At 42.6% G+C, this 19,793-nt stretch overlaps 1 protein-coding gene across 2 annotated transcripts in view; it reads left to right on the forward strand.

The window, feature by feature from the left end:
- Nucleotides 1-18,768, forward strand: part of LOC311232328 (phospholipid-transporting ATPase ABCA1-like) — an 82,134-nt gene extending 63,366 nt beyond the window's left edge. For both annotated transcript variants that reach the window (XM_084319083.1, XM_084319084.1), the window contains exons 25-50: nt 1,924-2,126; nt 2,514-2,565; nt 2,863-2,970; nt 3,508-3,656; nt 4,098-4,222; nt 4,606-4,704; nt 5,619-5,808; nt 6,559-6,653; nt 7,369-7,401; nt 7,598-7,703; nt 8,014-8,088; nt 8,433-8,602; nt 8,975-9,152; nt 9,993-10,108; nt 10,660-10,804; nt 11,151-11,274; nt 11,545-11,674; nt 12,053-12,173; nt 12,379-12,441; nt 12,987-13,093; nt 13,454-13,595; nt 13,888-14,022; nt 14,690-14,793; nt 15,118-15,210; nt 15,592-15,835; nt 16,990-18,768. In XM_084319083.1, coding sequence (XP_084175209.1) covers nt 1,924-2,126; nt 2,514-2,565; nt 2,863-2,970; nt 3,508-3,656; nt 4,098-4,222; nt 4,606-4,704; nt 5,619-5,808; nt 6,559-6,653; nt 7,369-7,401; nt 7,598-7,703; nt 8,014-8,088; nt 8,433-8,602; nt 8,975-9,152; nt 9,993-10,108; nt 10,660-10,804; nt 11,151-11,274; nt 11,545-11,674; nt 12,053-12,173; nt 12,379-12,441; nt 12,987-13,093; nt 13,454-13,595; nt 13,888-14,022; nt 14,690-14,793; nt 15,118-15,210; nt 15,592-15,835; nt 16,990-17,127 — 3,245 coding nt within the window. In that variant the 3' untranslated portion in view covers nt 17,128-18,768. The remainder of the gene's footprint in view (nt 1-1,923; nt 2,127-2,513; nt 2,566-2,862; nt 2,971-3,507; nt 3,657-4,097; nt 4,223-4,605; nt 4,705-5,618; nt 5,809-6,558; nt 6,654-7,368; nt 7,402-7,597; nt 7,704-8,013; nt 8,089-8,432; nt 8,603-8,974; nt 9,153-9,992; nt 10,109-10,659; nt 10,805-11,150; nt 11,275-11,544; nt 11,675-12,052; nt 12,174-12,378; nt 12,442-12,986; nt 13,094-13,453; nt 13,596-13,887; nt 14,023-14,689; nt 14,794-15,117; nt 15,211-15,591; nt 15,836-16,989) is intronic.
- Nucleotides 18,769-19,793: the final 1,025 nt, after the last annotated feature.

The following is a 19,793-nucleotide window of genomic DNA, read 5'->3' on the forward strand; positions in this document are numbered from 1 at the left end:
CATGATGATGATGATGATGATGATGATGATGATGATGATGATGATGATGACGAATGTGATGATAAGATAAGATGATCCTTTATTAATCCCCTTGGGGAAAATCGGGTGTCAAAGCAGCATGGGGGGGGGGTATAGGGGGGGGGATACATAGCTTCATAGTCCTATACAGCCCAGTATCTATACACTATAGATACACTATAAAATATAAATACAAATACAATATAATATAAAAAAGTACAAAACACAAGATAGTCCAGTGATAAGAGTCCAGTGATATGAGTCTCTAGTCTAGTGCAAAATACAAGATAGTCAGTACGGTGATGTGAGTCTCTAGTTCTCAAGTCTCGAGTTCTGACAGTGATAGTTCTGGCAGCAGAGCCAGCCGTCCAAGTCCTTTGTTGTAGAGCCTGTTGTTGATGACTTAACATTGCCAATAATAACTGAATAACAACACTAGTTATTGAGGAGAGAGTGTTACGTATTCTCCTCCGCTGCTCAGATGTTCCATAGCTGGGTTTGGGGTTTCGAACCAGCGACCCTCCGGTCACAATCCCGCTTCTCTAACCTTTAGGCTACCACTGCTCCACAATAACACCCCTTACTTTACTTTATTTGTTTATTTGGACGGGACAATGCAAAATTAATGAACACTGTGGAGTGTAAAAATTGCCGGATTTAGCAGGCTCATTTCCACCCGTTGTCCCCAAACATAAAAACAGGACTCATAAAAACAGTAAGAAATGTATAAATACATAAAACAGTAAAAAAATTACAAATACATAACAGCAATACACAGAAACTAGTGGCTAGAGATATGTCACATGTGGTCACATAACTGGTTGGTCTTCAGCCATTTTTTTAGTTGCCCTCTAAAAGAAGCAAGGGTGGGGCTTTCCACGTTTGACTGCCTTTTATGGACAGGACGTTTTGGCCAAACGTGGTCAGTTTACGTTGGACCATGCAGTCACCTCTGGTGTCTGACCTGGTGTAGAGTCCAGTCCTTACGACACTCTCTCCCCTTTCAGACGTATCCCTGATCTCCAATGTGATCTTCAAGCACTATACAGCCCAGTATCTATACACTATAGATACACTATAAAATATAAATACAAATACAATATAATATAAAAAAGTACAAAACACAAGATAGTCCAGTGATAAGAGTCCAGTGATATGAGTCTCTAGTCTAGTGCAAAATACAAGATAGTCAGTACGGTGATGTGAGTCTCTAGTTCTCAAGTCTCGAGTTCTGACAGTGATAGTTCTGGCAGCAGAGCCAGCCGTCCAAGTCCTTTGTTGTAGAGCCTGTTGTTGATGACTTAACATTGCCAATAATAACTGAATAACAACACTAGTTATTGAGGAGAGAGTGTTACGTATTCTCCTCCGCTGCTCAGATGTTCCATAGCTGGGTTTGGGGTTTCGAACCAGCGACCCTCCGGTCACAATCCCGCTTCTCTAACCTTTAGGCTACCACTGCTCCACAATAACACCCCTTACTTTACTTTATTTGTTTATTTGGACGGGACAATGCAAAATTAATGAACACTGTGGAGTGTAAAAATTGCCGGATTTAGCAGGCTCATTTCCACCCGTTGTCCCCAAACATAAAAACAGGACTCATAAAAACAGTAAGAAATGTATAAATACATAAAACAGTAAAAAAATTACAAATACATAACAGCAATACACAGAAACTAGTGGCTAGAGATATGTCACATGTGGTCACATAACTCGTTGGTCTTCAGCCATTTTTTTAGTTGCCCTCTAAAAGAAGCAAGGGTGGGGCTTTCCACGTTTGACTGCCTTTTATGGACAGGACGTTTTGGCCAAACGTGGTCAGTTTACGTTGGACCATGCAGTCACCTCTGGTGTCTGACCTGGTGTAGAGTCCAGTCCTTACGACACTCTCTCCCCTTTCAGACGTATCCCTGATCTCCAATGTGATCTTCAAGCACGTCCCCGAGGCTCGGCTGGTGGAGGAAGTGGGCCACGAGCTGACCTACATCCTGCCCTACCAGTCCGCCAAGGATGGAGCCTTCGTGGAGCTCTTCCACGAGATCGACGACCGGCTGACCGACCTGGGAATATCCAGCTACGGAATATCTGACACCACCCTGGAAGAGGTGAGGGTGGATGTTATCATTTCATCACGTAGCATGTTCAGCATAATGCTATGATGGATTCTAATGTGTTTAGTGCATGAGCTGCTTGACAGAATGCATAAGGAGAAGCTCTTAATAAAAAGGTTATAACATGTTATGTTTTTTTTTATTAAGAAGTGATATAGGAACTGGTCGATCATAGCTGTAATTTAGTTTGGGTATTGATATGGCACTACAAGATATTATGTGTATTGGTAATGACAGTTATACTTCATTATGATAAATTACAAGTATACTTTTAAATAATTCATAGATGTACTGTATATCCTAACTGAAGTGTTGCCATTATCAGCATCAGTTGCTCATTGAATATGTTTAAATCTGGGCTTTTACTGCACGTCTCTGCAGATTTTCTTGAAAGTGGCTGAGGATAGTGGAGTGGATGCACCAGAGCTCTCAGGTGAGTGAGTCTTACAGTACTTCTGTAATAATAATACTATTACATGTTATAGTAGGTTAACCGTCTGCAGTGTGGTAGTGAAAGGGTTAACCTTCTGTATTGTCGCAGTGAAAGGGTTAACCCTTTGGTAGTGTGGTAGTGAAATGGTTAAACACGCATGTTAATTAAACTCAGCATAAATTTCAGCATTCTTGTTCATACTCTCCTAATGTCTCTCTATCTCTCTCTCTCTCTCTCTCTCTCTCTCTCTCTCTCTCTCTCTCTCTCTCTCTCTCTCTCTGTCCGTCTCTCCCTCAGATGGCGTGTTGCCCACCAGGAGTCGCCGCCGCCATGCTTTCGGAGACCACCAGAGCTGCCTGAAGCCCTTCACCGAGGACGACGGCTTAGAGGTCAACGACTCAGAAGGTAATCCTGGCGCTACTGCACTACCCACCATGCAATGCGACGTAGTGCAGTGGTCTTGTAGCGTTATCAGGCAGAACTCCCAGCATGCATGCAGGTGGCGATGTAGTGCTGTCTCATAGCTACCTGTGATAGACAAGTGTTGTGTTGCCCTGACCTATTTCATTGTGTTGCTATGTAAACAGAATGTCTAGGGGAGGAGGGTTATCTTGTTGAATTATCTTGGGGAATTTATCAACTATTACAATGGCTGTATAAAAATAGTATTGGATATGATTTAATATAATCAATTGATTTTAGAATCACTACAACTGGATTGAAAAAATGTATTCCAAAGTTAAATTCAACAGCTCTGTTTTCAAGCAATAGTCCTTCACCGCCCTCTCACCCAACAATCCATACATGCATCTGTTGACATAGTAACGTCTTATTGAATAAAAAAGCTTGCAGATATTCCATTGCCTGTCAAATCCACACAGAGATTGTTTTGCGCTACATAAGCTCACATGTTCTCGTCCTCCTCTCCCTCTGTCTGTCCAGAGTCCCGTGAGACAGACTGGCTGGGAGGTGCTGACGGTAAAGGTTCCTACCAGGTGAAAGGCTGGAGCCTGAAGAGACAGCAGTTTGTGGCGCTGCTCTGGAAACGCTTCCTCTACGCGCGCCGCTCCCGGAAAGGCTTCTTTGCTCAGGTACACATCATTCATTACTAAGAACAACACCACTCTGATGTTGAATACAATTTATTTCTATATACGAACCCTTGAGATGAAGAACTATATTAGTGTAAACTACTGAGGAGTTGGTTGCAGTCAACTAGCACCGGCTAACGGGTCTGACTCTTTAACTCAGCTGGTTAGTTCGGCCGCCTCTGGATCCTATGGTCCCTTTCTGTCTCAAAGATTCAAATAGTTAACTTAAAACCGTATGGTTATCTGTTAGTTGTGTCCGGGTTTGAGTGAACAATACCTCAGGATTCAACTGAACTGAATATAAACTGTCTTAAAGCACTAAGCTGTACCACTGTAGTATTTTTAGATAAGCATTCCATCACTGATACTTGCACGTCTTCCATTCTGTTATCCCACACTGATTATAACTGTAGTGTTGTACTGTATGTTGTTATTTTCCAGATTGTTCTCCCAGCTGTGTTCGTGTGCATCGCTCTGGTGTTCAGCCTGATCGTTCCTCCATTTGGAAAGTACCCCAGTTTAGCCCTTCGTCCTAGCATGTATGAGGAACAGTTCACCTTCATCAGGTAAGAGACACAGTCTGTCTTTCTTTATTTCTAACCACTCATCACGTCATTAATCTAACTCACTTATGAAGAAAATGTTTTCCTCTCTTTTCAAATCCTAGCCTTGAGTCTGTCCATCTATCTCTAATTTAACCTGAGTTTAGGACTAACGCACACCTGCATTTCTTGACTCTTGAGTGGATTATTGAAAATAAAAGCCAAAAACAAGTCCTTGAGTACATTGAAATATTTGATGAATACTAAGTATACAATATGCTTGACTAAAAGACGATTGCCTCTTTGCAGTAACAACATACCAGATCATGTTGTGTTCGAATTTGAAAAGGGTTCAGTGTTTCTTTATGAATGATTGAGTGACAACATTATACTGTTAACATTAACAGTAACGACGCTCCTGAGGACGCTCACACCAACAGACTACTGGGCGCCCTGACTGATGAACCAGGCTTTGGAACCCATTGTATGAAGGGAGAACCCATACCGTGAGTAGTACTATTATTATCAGGAGTAGAGGGCAACCAAGTCATTTAACTCTATTATTATCAGGAGTAGAGAGCAACCAAGTCATTTAACTATATTATTATCAGGAGTAGAGAGCAACCAAGTCATTTAACTATATTATTATCAGGAGTAGAGAGCAACCAAGTCATTTAACTATATTATTATCAGGAGTAGAGAGCAACCAAGTCATTTAACTCTATTATTATCATCAGGAGTAGAGGGCAACCAAGTCATTTAACTCCATGATTGCACTTTGTTTACTATTGTACAAAGTTTTAGAGCAACTGTACTTTACTTTGAGTTTTTCCTCTTTATCCGATACATCGTTTTTTGCTTAAAATATAAAGGTACAAAACAAGGGAATGGGTTAACATGGAGGCTAACAAAGGTGTCTCTTCGCCCCGTATTACATGGTGTGTCTTGTATTGAAAATCAGTATCAGTAAAGTTAATTGCCAAGCAGAAGCGAGGAATTTGACACACCTAACAATAGACCACAACCTGTATTGATGATCTGCGCTCAGCTATTTATAAATACATACTTTAAGTACAGACACACCAGGTAATATGAGGGTGAGCCTAATGTCTGAAGACAACCTATTGTATAATATGAGAATCATAATATGTGTTTTCTAAATACATTTTCTTTATTTGTAAATTTTTTATTCAGGGGCATGAACATGCAGGGGATTTAATTCTTTTACCACATCCGACATAATGATATGACCCAATATTCAAGCAGATAGTAAATCTCTCTCTCTCTCTCTCTCTCTCTCTCTCTCTCTCTCTCTCTCTCTCTCTCTCTCTCTCTCTCTCTCTCTCTCTCTCTCTCTCTCTCTCTCTCTCTCTCTCTCTCTCTCTCTCTCTCTCTCTCTCTCTCGCTCTGTGTCCACCAGTGGGGCACCCTGTACGGCAGTAGAGGACGAGTGGACCATGCCGGAGGTGCCTCCCAGTGTTCGAGACATGTTTGACCTGGGGAACTGGACCATGGAGGACCCCTCCCCGCTATGCGAGTGCAGCTGTGATGGACGCAAGAAGATGCTACCCGAGTGTCCCCCTGGCGCCGGGGGGCTGCCTCCGCCACAGGTAGGGAAGACAGACACACAGCGTGTGAGAGAAAAACACACATGAATTCAGACATATGCATTATCCACGCTAGGGCGGCTACGTGGCGTAGTGGGCAAGGCGCTTGCCACGAAATGCTGGAGACGCTGGGCTCGTCAGTTCGAGCCCAGCGCTCCACATTTGCTTTCAGTTTAGCTGGTCGTCCGTACTAATACACATTGGCCGTATTAGGGGGTGGGAAACTGATGGGTGGGGATCGGGCGTTGTGGACAGCGACTCCTACAGGTCGGTTGGTGCGCCTGCGCAGTAGAATCAGGAAGTGTCGGGGGCAGCGTGAGCCTCCCACGCGTTACTCCTCGCCACTGAGAGATCGAGCTGCGCAGGTGAAAAGATGCGACTGCTGTTACCTCAAGTACCGGAGGGGACTTGTGCTATGTATGACTTAGTCCACATTGCAGCCGGCTTGTGGGAGGCAAGAAACAGCGTCCGTGACAGGGGAGGGTTGAATTGGATGATACGAGATTGGGATGGGAGAAAATATAGAAAATGCGAGAAAAAGTGGATAAAAAAAATGCATTATCCACGCTATATATACAGACATATTCACATGTAAGTTATACATATTGTACAGACATACAAAAAAGGCAGACACACAAATACAGACTCACTCATACACACTGTGCATACTGTAATACTGTATAGACACAGGCCAATACAAGCACAGGCACGTACACACACACACTCACAGATTAATGGTCTTTCTCTCCTTAGATGATGATCAGTGATAAAGACACTCTTCAGAACCTGACAGGCAGGAACGTCTCTGACTACCTGGTGAAAACATACGCCCAGATCATCGGCAAGAGGTACCACTCACATTTACATATCACAGCTTCCTAATCTGGACTAACCACACACATTTACATATCACAGCCTCCTTATCTGAACTAATCACAGACATTTACATATCACAGCCTCCTTATCTGGACTAATCACATGCATTTACATATCACAGCCTCCTTATCTGAACTAATCACACACATTTACATATCACAGCTTCCTTATCTGAACTAACCACAGACATTTACATATCACAGCTTCCTTATCTGAACTAACCACAAACATTTACATATCACAGCGTCCTTATCTGTACTAACCACATACATTTACATATCACAGCTTCCTTATCTGGACTAATCACGCACATTTACATATCACAGCTTCCTTATCTGAACTAATCACGCACATTTACATATCACAGCTTCCTTATCTGGACTAACCACATACATTTACATATCACAGCTTCCTTATCTGAACTAACCACATACATTTACATATTACAGCTTCCTTATCTGAACTAACCACCCACATTTACATATCACAGCTTCCTTATCTGTACTAACCACACACATTTACATATCACAGCTTCCTTATCTGAACTAATCACACACATATCACAGCTTCCTTATCTGAACTAACCACACACATTTACCACAGCTTCCTTGTGTAATTTGTGATGTTGTTGGATTATTGAACATATTTTAGCTAAAAGATTTGTAATCAAACGTTGTTTCTTCACAGCTTGAAGAACAAGATTTGGGTCAACGAATTCAGGTACAGTTTCAGATATAATTTAACTCAAGTTCAAGTTCAAGTTTGTTTTTATTTGTCACATATAAACGTACATGTACTTCACAGTGAAATGCTTTGTTCTGTATGTAACTGTGACGTTCATCATGTTACTGTTCAGCTGACCCCCCCCCCCCCCTTTAGTTCTTCATTGGTATTAAAATAAATCTTCTTCATGCAGATATGGTGGATTCTCATTGGGCGCCAGGAATTCTCAGCACCTCCCCCGCAGTGATGACGTGGATGTTGCGATTGCTCAGCTCAGACGACGATTCCACTTGGAGAGAGTAAGAAATCACGATTGCATGCTTACGCGTCTTACTGTACCTGAAAAACATTTGCTACATATAAAACTGCTTCTCTGGGGTCTTTACCGTCTTCATATTATTTGGAGCAGGTACTCTTAGATATGAAGATGGCAATGAAGTGACTGGACAGACATAGAAGATCAATGTCACTGCAATGTCACAAAAATATTACCAATACACTAAACAAAACCCTCCAACCCCCTCTCGCTCTCTCTCGCTCTCTCTCGCTCTCTCTCTCTCTCTCTCTCTCTCTCTCTCTCTCTCTCTCTCTCTCTCTCTCTCTCTCTAGGGTACAGCAGCTGATCGCTTCTTCCGCAGTCTCTCCAGTTTCATCCAGGGATTGGACACTAAGAATAACGTCAAGGTTAGTCAAACACACACACACACACACACACACACACACACACACACACACATACACACACAGGCACACACACAGACAGACACACACACACACACACACACACAGACAGGCACACAGGCACACACACACACACACACACACACACACAGACAGACAGACAGACAGACAGACAGACAGACAGACAGACAGACAGACAGACAGACAGACAGACAGACAGACAGACAGACAGACAGACAGACAGACAGACAGACAGACAGACACGCACACACACACACGCATAATCAGACTATTCAACTTCGAAGAAGAAAGAATAACCTAAGCGATCTTGCTCCTTCTGATCTCAGATCTGGTTCAACAACAAAGGCTGGCACAGCATTGGCTCCTTCCTCAATGTGATGAACAACGGCATCCTGCGCGCCAGTCTGCCAGACGGTAAAGACCCCAGAAGGTTTGGCATCACCGCCTTCAACCACCCGCTCAACCTCACCAAGGAACAGCTGTCTCAGGTGGCACTGTGAGTATTCCAGGCAATAGAAAATGTGTCCATGTTTCGATCTAATTAATCCAACGTTAAGTACTTGTGGTGTAACGATTTACACATTTTCACATTCAATATGAAATTGGAATTGGAGGTCACAAGTCGATTTTATTTTCTATTCTTTATGCGCTAAAATGTATTCATACTATAGAACTAAAAAGGTTTATTTCAAAGTCGTAAACAATGAAATAATAGCAGTAGCCATACCATACTACGAGTTAAAAAAATCGATTGTGTATTGAGATCATTACACCTTTAGCTCAGTGATTATCAGAATATATCCATAGCTGAAACATCTCTTCCTCCCTCTCCTCCCCCCCTCTCCACCGTCTCTCTCTCTGTCCTCAGCATGACCACCTCGGTGGACGTGTTGGTGTCCATCTGCGTGATCTTCGCCATGTCCTTCGTGCCGGCCAGCTTCGTGGTCTTCCTCATCCAGGAGCGGGTGAACAAGGCCAAACACATGCAGTTCATCAGCGGAGTGCAGCCCTTGCTCTACTGGCTCGCCAACTTCGTCTGGGACATGGTGAGATGCTCCATATCCTCCTTCCATCTTAAACATGTTGTACTTTTGTTATATTTGTAATATTGTATCGGTATCTACAAAAAAAGAACACTATAAAAAAACCACGTATCCTTCTGTTAATGTAATCCAAAAGGTCCAAATCACATAGTATAATAATTGGCACATTTGATGGAGTCCATGATGTCTATCAAATGGATGAATACATGTTGAAAATGTACTTCAACATGTATTCATAATAGAGGCCTAGTAATAACAGTGACCCGTCTTTTTAAATTACTGGGAAAATGTGATAATGAGACATGTACCTTTGAGACTCCAATTATCAAACCTATAGGGAGGTGTAGTGGTTACGTCATTGTTGTTTCCGGCCGGTCCACCTCGCTTGAAATCGCAATGTATTTCCCCATTGCCCATTTCTAGATCGTCTCGTTTAAAACAAATAAAGCACGAACATTTGCATGGTGTACCTTTCTGTGCGTATTCATCCACAATCTATAGCTCAACATGAAAATATTCGCAATTAATCGTAAAATAATTACGTCAAATTTTATTTCAACCAATGCTTAAACAATAATGTTAGTGATAGAAGGGAACTCATTTTGTGCAAAAATGGAAAGCTTGCCAATGTTCATGAGGCATAATTATTACAATAGCCGATAATCCATTTTCCCAATGATAAATCCCTAAACGGGTGGACCTCGCGGGCGGTCCAAAGTGACGTCAGACTACACCTCCCTATGTTACAGTATGTGAGTGTGACTAACTGTGTCTCCTGCTCCTCCTCCTCCTCCTCCTCCTCCTCCCCCTCCTCCTCCTCCTCCTCCTCCTCCTCCTCCTCAGTGTAACTACATCGTCCCGGCCACACTGGTCATCATTATCTTTGTGTGTTTCCAACAAGACGCATACGTCTCCTCTACTAATCTGCCTGTTCTAGCCCTCTTGCTGCTACTCTATGGGTGAGTTACACATACACACACATGATCGCGTGTGCATGCATGCACACGCACACACACACACACTCACATACACACGGTACTGTACTACCACAGTCCTCCCACCAATAACATCAGCAACTGACCATCCCTACAAAACACCTGACACATCTCTTATCAAGTCTATCCAGAGTGGTGGTTACCTTCTGCTCAATCACACACACACACACACACACACACACACACACACACACACACACACACACACACACACACACGCACACGCACACCTATGTCTGTAAATAAAAATTATATTCTGAATATTACTATAGAAACTAAACCTGAAAAATCAATAGTGAACAAGTGAATAATGAATATTATTGCCTCATGATCCCGGATGATATTGGTATATCTTGGTTCTCCTAGTCAGGTGTTTTCCCATAATCCCAATAAGAGTTTAGCCAGGTTCTTGTGAACAGGATATGATTTCATATGAAGTGTGTATATGATGTAAAGTGTAATACTTGAGTATACCAGATAATAATCCACCGCCCCTTGTCTTTCTGTCTCTCCAGGTGGTCCATCACTCCTCTGATGTACCCAGCCTCGTTCTTCTTCAAGATCCCCAGCACGGCATATGTGGTTCTGACCAGCGTCAACATTCTCATCGGCATCAATGGAAGTGTATCCACCTTCGTCCTGGAGCTGTTCGGAAGCAACGTAAGCATCTTAGTCTTAGTTCTGGAGCTGTTCTGAAGCAACCTAAATGTCTTAGTGGTTCTGTCGAGGTGACGCCAAGGTCTCGTCCACTTTTATTTCAATCAATTTAAGAAGTGGATTTTTAAGTCTTTAAGTCTTTTGGTATAAAGAGGGTTTCAGATCCAACCTGATGCTAAAAAGCCTGGACGTTAAAGGGGGGGGGGGATTCTGCTCTCACAATCGCTGCATCAAATGTGATCAGTTGTCTTCAAATAAACTGATAAAGAAGTCACTGAAAATGCTGGAACCTTTTAATGAACCAGACTTTAAGACTCATAATGCTCTCCCTCTATTCCTCAACCTCCAGGAGGTCGGAGGAATCAACGACATCCTGAAGAACGTGTTCCTCATCTTCCCTCACTTCTGCCTGGGCAGAGGACTCATCGACATGGCCAAGAACCAGGCCATGGCTGACGCTCTGGAGAGGTTTGGTAAGTCCAGCAGATGTTTGAATAGTTAGGGTTAGGGGTAGGATACATTAGACTTGAGGCTAGGTTAAGTTTTGTTTGGGATTGGGTATATCATATAGAATTTTTTTAAGATAGGGTATATAAGATGAAAAAGGACTTTATTGTTTTCCAAGTATTGTTGTACACCTGGCCATGTGAAGTTCAACCTCAAAACAATGTCTAGTTAAAATGTTCTAAAAGGCTTTTTTCTCCTTGTCCTCTTCTCCTGTGGTTCTGCTTGTGGTTCTCTAGGTGAGGACCGGTTCCGTTCCCCTCTGGCTTGGGACATGGTGGGGAAGAACCTATTCGCCATGGCCGTGGAGGGAGTGGTCTTCTTCACCATCACCGTCCTCATCCAATACCGCTTCTGCATCAAGGCCAGGTAGGCAGGACCTCCCTGGAAATTCTGTCTAATGAATCTTCAAATCAAATCAAATCAAATCAAATTTATTTATAAGGCCCGACAACACACGTTAATGTCCCCATGGGCCGGACACTTCTTCTTTAAAAAAGTCAAGAAGAAACATCACAATAAATCAAGAACAAAACAAAAACACCAAAAAAAATATATAAATGAATGCAACACTCCCAGACATAAAAACGTGTCTCTCTCAAATAACCAGTTCCGAACCGTTCCTTTTTGGGGTTGGCCATCAGTTCAGCAGTAAACAAGTACAATGTAAAAAGTTGGGCTGCTACAATGGCTACCTGTGCATTTACCTTGAGCCTGACGTGAACTCCCTGTTCTGTGTCCCATAAGGTCATCCAGCAGCCACCTGAAACCAATAGGGGAGGAGGACGAGGACGTGGCCAGAGAAAGACAGAGGGTCCTGGGCGGCACAGGACAGTCGGACATACTGGAGCTCAGGAACCTCACCAAGGTACGAGAACTGCGTCAGAAAAAGGATGTTTCAAGATCATCAATTAAGGCTATTTATTGATGTATAGTGTTCTGACTTATTAAGCTTGAAGCCCAAAGTAACTGTTATGAAGCAGTGATAAAAAAAATCACATTTATGCTAGCATTCTGCATAGGTTTATTATATTTTGAGTGTAACTTGATTTACTTCTTCTCTTTCTCTGAAGGTGTACAAGCGCAAGCAAAAGCCAGCAGTGGACCGGTTGTGTGTGGGAATTCCCCGCGGAGAGGTAAGATCATTTGTATCAACAGTATTAGGAAAAGCCACACCCTCTTTATTAATTAATTAATTAATTGCATTTATATAGCGCTTTTCTAGACACTCAAAGCGCTTTACAATGTAGGGTGGAAATTGCCTCCTTCACCACCACTGGTAGCACCCAACCTTGGGCTACGCAGGCTCAATGGCTACCATACACTGGCACCCGGCACACATCACACTACACAATGGCTGAGCGGCTCAGGAGACAGGGATTGATATCAGTGGATTAAGGGGAAGGGATGATTAGGTGGCCTTGATGTCAGAGACCTGATTGGGAATTTGGCCAGGAACGTCGGGGAACCCCCTACTCTTTACGATAGGCGTCCTGGGTTCTTTATCGACCGAATTCAGTCAGGACCTCGGTTTATTGATCCACAATTGGCATCAGAACAAAATACCTGACGGGGGGGGGGGTCAACATTAGGTCTTGAAGTCTATCTCAGGGGATTAGATCAGGCCCACCAATCGCATTTTTTTCCAACCTGAAAATGAAACTCTGCTCTCTCTCTGTAGTGTTTTGGTCTGCTGGGAGTGAATGGAGCAGGGAAGACCAGTACGTTCAAGATGCTGACTGGAGACTCGTTGGTCACTAGCGGAGAGGCTTACCTGGCCGGCAAGAGGTAGGAGTCCTACTGAAGCAGTGGGGAAGACTGTGGATATATGTCTAGCCTTTCAATATACATTAGACTGTTGATATACGTCTAGCCTTTCAATATACATTAGACTGTTGATATACGTCTAGCCTTTCAATATACATTACTGTTGATATACGTCTAGCCTTTCAATATACATTAGACTGTTGATATACGTCTAGCCTTTCAATATACATTAGACTGTGGATATATACATCTAGCCTTACATTAGACTGTTGATAGATGTCTAGCCTTTCAATACACATTAGTGTTTTTTAGGACAGAATACACAGGTCCACTTCAACATGTCTTTTTGTATAATAACATATTTTTTCATCCCCTCACCAGTGTCACTACAGAGATAGACGAGGTCCATCAGAACATGGGCTACTGTCCCCAGTTTGACGCCATCAACGACCTGCTGACCGGCAGGGAACACCTGGAGTTCTACGCCATCCTGAGAGGAGTGCCAGAGAAAGAAGTCTGTGAGGTAGGTGGTGTAGAGACACACATGAGCACACAATAAACACACACACACACACATGCACACACACACATGCACACACTATAAATACACACACACACACACACACACACACACACACACACACACACACACACACACACACACACTGACAAATCCAATTTTGTGGAAAGTGGTGTTTAAATATTCATGCTTTCATTTAATTTTGTTTTTGGTGCAGAGGCTGATACAGTCTTTTGGGAGCTCAGAGCTGCCACCAGTGGGACACATAGTAACCTTCCCCCCTCTCCTCCACTAGGTGGCAGAGTGGGGCATCCGTAAACTGGGGCTGGTGAAGTATGTGGACAAGGCTGCAGGCAGCTACAGTGGAGGGAACATGAGGAAACTGTCCACCGCCATGGCTCTCATCGGAGGACCACCCATAGTCTTTCTGGTGAGTAGGACAACTTCAAACGCTAACATTTCAATGATTTATTTAAAATACCACAAAGACACGGGAACATCTGAAACTAATTGAATTTAATGACTGTCACTGTCACTGTATATAGTAGATAGTAGCAGACAGGAGAGGCAGCACTAGTGCACACTAGTATAAAGTCATATTACAGATATGTGTATTATTGCCATTATATTAAAACTATTTTGACAACCATTTTCATTTATCTTTATTTAATATTTTACTAACAAATGAGTTGCTAGGTTATTATGAGTTCATTTATATCACTGTGATTGGTGCAATGTATCAACATAATATTAACCAATAGGAATGATGCTTTGGGAGTGACAGATTGTCACATTTATGAGTGCATGATCAGGAGATGTTGGCACTTATTTGCAACTTGCACGGTCAGAACTATTGCTAACTGTGGCATAAACATGAAACGGCTGTAATTTCTTTGTACTAAAACACACCCATTTCTAAAATACACAAAGTTACCCTACTGTATATCTAATACCCAGTAGTATCTAATAGTAGGGCTGATTACATGTGTATTGTATCTAACCCCCAGTAGTAGTATCTAATAGTAGGGCTGATTACATGTGTATTGCCACCCAGAGGCAGCAGCTGATTCCACAAGGTGTGTATTGTGTGTTGACAGGATGAGCCAACGACAGGGATGGACCCCAAGGCGCGCCGGGCGCTCTGGAATGCCATCCTCAGCATCATCAAAGAGGGACGTTCCGTCGTGCTCACCTCTCACAGGTTAGAACCCCCCATACCTCTACTGCATGGTGTGCCATTACTAGATGCAGAGTCCCTAGATTTCATGGAAAATATGAGGATACAGTACAAACTATTTAACTGTTCATCCATATGTTCAATTTAGAATAATGACCCTTCGCATGAAGTAAACCTAATTCCGTGTGTGTGTGTGTGTGTGTGTGTGTGTGTGTGTGTGTGTGTGTGTGTGTGTGTGTGTGTGTGTGTGTGTGTGTGTGTGTGTGTGTGTGTGTGTGTGTGTGTGTGTGTGTGTGTGTGTGTGTGTGTGTGTGTGTGTGTGTGTGTGTGTGTGTGTGTGTGTTTCAGCATGGAGGAGTGTGAGGCGTTGTGCACCAGGATGGCCATCATGGTCAATGGCCGGTTCCGCTGCCTGGGCAGTGTACAGCACTTAAAGAACAGGTGAGGACAGCTATTAGCACTGGAGGTCATTCTACTGCATTCTACAGCTGAGTTGTACACTTATACATAAGTGGCCATGAAGAGAAAGATTATTTGACCTCATGTTCCTGGAAGTACAGCACTTTGTTGTGTTTTTATATTGAAATTCCTTTCTTATCTATTCCTGGAAAATGGATTTTATTTTGTTTACTGACCCATCCTACATCCTGACACTACATTCCTTCTCACTTCATCAGTTTGAAAGTGCTTCCAGTCTGACTGATTCCAGGTGTTCTCTGTTCTGGTCGAAAGTTTACTCTGCTTAGTAACGGATGCCAATTCTGAACCCCATCATTAAATAAATCTCCATTCCTTTCTGCGTGTCCTTCTCTCCCTCTCCAGATTCGGAGATGGCTACACCATCATCCTGCGGGTGACCGGGCCGGACCCGGACCTGCGGCCGGTGACGGAGTTCATCGAGAAGGAGCTCCCAGGCAGCACGCTGAAGGAGAAGCATCGTAACATGCTCCAGTACCAGCTGCCTTCCTCCCTCACCTCCCTCGCTCGCATCTTCGCCCTCCTGTCCACCAACAAGGAGGCGCTCAGCATCGAGGACTACTCTGTCTCCCAAACCACCCTAGACCAAGTAAGAAAACAGACCCTAAACCTAACCCACCCTAGACCAAGAAAACAAACAGACCCTAACCCACCCTAGACCAAGTAAACAAAAGACCCTAACCCACCCTAGACCAAGTAAACAAACAGACCTAACCCACCCTAGACCAAGAAAACAAACAGACCCTAACCCACCCTAGACCAAGTAAACAAACAGACCTAACCCACCCTAGATCAAGTAAGAAAACAGACCCTAACCCACCCTAGACCAAGTAAACAAACAGACCCTAACCCACCCTAGACCAAGTAAACAAACAGACCCTAACCCACCCTAGACCAAGTAAACAAACAGACCTAACCCACCCTAGACCAAGTAAACAAACAGACCTAACCCACCCTAGACCAAGTAAACAAACAGACCCTAACCCACCCTAGACCAAGTAAACAAACAGACCCTAACCCACCCTAGACCAAGTAAGAAAACAGACCCTAACCCACCCTAGACCAAGTAAGAAAACAGACCCTAAACCTAACCCACCCTAGACCAAGAAAACAAACAGGATCTAACCCACCCTAGACCAAGTAAACAAAAGACCCTAACCCACCCTAGACCAAGAAAACAAACAGACCCTAACCCACCCTAGACCAAGTAAACAAAAGACCCTAACCCACCCTAGATCAAGAAAACAAACAGACCCTAACCCACCCTAGACCAAGTAAACAAACAGACCCTAACCCACCCTAGACCAAGTAAACAAACAGACCCTAACCCACCCTAGATCAAGAAAACAAACAGACCCTAACCCACCCTAGACCAAGTAAACAAACAGACCCTACTACTAGTATAATTGCACTAGAACACAGAGTTAGATCTGTGAATGTGATTGATTGATTGATTGAATTGATTGAATACTTTATTTTGACACAATCGTAGGACAAACATTTGAAAAAGACAATAACAGTGTCATCATGCTGGTCAAAAATGGATAAAACACAATAAAGCCATGGCATTGTGGTCCATAACAATCTTCTCTAGTAGATCAGTTGTAGTTCAAATGTTGTTTACAAAGCCACGTTAGTTCGGGATATGAAACAAAGCTTCCCTAAGCAAATGTTCTCGTCAATGTATCATTCCCTAATCATCGCAACTCATTCATGTCTGTCTGTGCTCCTCTACCTCCACAGGTGTTTGTTAATTTTGCCAAGGACCAAAGTGACGAGGACCACCTGAAAGAACTGAACAAGCGTGATGCTGTGGTGGTGGACGCCTCCCAGCTCAACTCCTTCCTCATGGACGAGAAAGCCCGGGAGAGCTGCGTCTGATTCCACATCTCACCTCCAGGGGGAGCTAAACACCTCCCCACAACAAGCTAGGGACCACTAGGAGGATGGGCAGAAAAACTCATGTTTTTTTTATTTTATTTTATTATTATTATTATTATTTGTATTATTTGTATTCTTTAGTCTTTTTTATTATCATTTCTCAGTGGAACTGCAAACACAATGCTCCACCTTGAGAAATGAGGCGAGGCGCTGGGTGGGACCGCAGGCCTCCTGACAGACACTGAAATGACAACTCAATGCAAATCAATGCAAAAACCTAGATTATATATGAGAGAGTGACAGATCTCGGGACTACCGAGATGTTGTTTCTTGTGAGGGGTTGTGAAGACAGGTGCTTCCCCTTTCACCAGATGGAATGTTAAAAAAAGACTTGTTGAACGGAACGAAAGACTGAAAATGAAAGGACTGTGAAGACTTGAAGAGACGGCAGGAAGGAAAACAAGTGTTCCCCACATTGTGCTGCACACTGGAAAGGTCGTGGGGTTGAGTCCCCGTCCACTACGAGAGCCGTCAGTAGACAGTGGGACTGAATGTGTGCTTCTCTGTGCCACGAGCTTGAAAACAGTGCATACACGTTCCAATCCTTCACTGCCAGGGGGACAAATGGACAGACATATCTCTCTTTATCTCTTCGTAAAGCAGTCAGGGTTTTTTTTACAACAAAAACCGAGGATGTAAAGCCTCGGAAATCACTCTTGAAAAAATACAATCTCTTTATGTTTTTTTTTTTTTTTTTTTTTTTTTTTATATTCATCTAAAAGATCAATCTAATCTCTATGGAATTTTTGTGTTGTACTTCTTTGACAATGATGATCATAGATAACAATTCTGTTATTTGGGCTATTTGTGGCCCTTGACATGCACAGTGCCTATACTGTATCTTGGTGGAGAAAGAAATGAAAAATACTCCAACAGCAACAACAACAAAAACAACAACAACATCATAGGCTTCATTGGAATGTATGGGACATATACACAAACAGCAGCATCTCGTTCTGAAGTAAAAGTACACTTTTTATAACCTTGTGGAGATGTAAAAAAAGATGACTGCTTTGTGAAACGAGTACTGTGTCCTTCATTGTAAAAAGGAAACAAAAAAAAACAATCTCACTGGGAGGGATAACATCTGTATCAAGTGGATGTGCAGCCTAATGTTAACTTGTGATTGATCCATTTATTTTTCCTACTGGATGTCGGAAGTGTATTGGAGATATATATTGCATGCTTTCCAACAGGCCACACACCTGGACAATCCTCACTGCTTTGTGTGTGTGTGTGTGCCAGAGCATCATTCATCAGGTGGGATGTAGAGATGGACTGAGAGATGGTGGAGAAAAAGAAAATGGCTCAAACGGACTGAAAAGGGAATTAAGTCATATCTGATTTATTGGCTTATTAATCGTAAAAAGGTAGTCTAAATTAAAAAGATCTGTTGTAGAAAAAAAGGACATCTGTATCATGTGATTTTCATTACAGAGAAAAAAAGAATCTGTTGCGAATGTTCCGTGAAGTAAAAGTCTTAGATCCTATGCTTGGAGAGAACGGCTTTGTAGTTAACTGTCACTGGGCTCTGTGTATGGGATGTAGAGACCTGTCCCATTGATTTTACCCCCTTTTTATATATATATATATATATATATATATATATATATATATATATATATATATATATATATATATATATATATATATATATATATATATATATATATATATATATATATACGCCTGTGTGATGTCACAATTGGAAGCGGGACACATGGGTATTATGTGAGGTAACAGTTTTGTCATGTTTTATGAGTAAATCATTTCATTTCAATCAAAACAGTACATGTGCCAAATGAAAATGAATATGTACCTTTGATCAACCAGCATAATTGTGAAGGCAGGGGGCATGTTTTGTACTATCACAGTTCTATTATATAATTTGCTTCTAATCAACCATCTGGCTAAGTTTCTCATTCCATCTTGAAGAGAGAGAGGAGAGAAAAGTATAGACCTCCGATCTCATTCACTCTCCCGTCACAATGTGATCACCTCTTTTCATTACTTATTGTATGTCCTAGTGCCGTTGCCAAAATGTTAACAACTTTGTGGCTGCTGTCGGTATAACCTCTCCCACAACAAAGTCTGTGTGTGTTTAACCAACATTGTATAACAGATTTGATTATTTTTAATACCATAACCGTAACATCTGGAGCTCCGATAAGACTGTCCTGTTCTGTTTGAGGGCCCGTAATTCTCTTTTGAAGACACAGCCAGTCGTTCAAACGGCTGGTTAGGCGGTAAGCCAGCCTGCCATGTCAGTGAGCACAGTGAGAGGGACCATGACAATTAAAAGTGCACTTTTTGTGCTTGTATTCCAACAACCTAAGTATTACTAAGCCACCCCAGAACCAAAGTCGGGGTCCAAACCTGCCCACCCTAAGGCCCTGTGTAACCCGACACACCCTGAGCACTTTATGGGCCATGCATGCCCTGCATCTGAAAGGCCCAGTCAACCAGTTCTGTTCATGGCAGATTTAAAGCGACAATATACTTTTTTTTCTTTTCTTTTTTAAACACGTAAACAAAAGAATTGCACTGGAACATAGATGAGACTCTGAGGAGACACACGTGAGCCTATGCCACAACGTTATCTGTCG

This window comes from Notolepis coatsorum (genome assembly GCF_963971535.1).
Source record: "Notolepis coatsorum genome assembly, chromosome: 7".
NCBI classification, from domain to species: Eukaryota; Metazoa; Chordata; class Actinopteri; order Aulopiformes; family Paralepididae; genus Notolepis; species Notolepis coatsorum.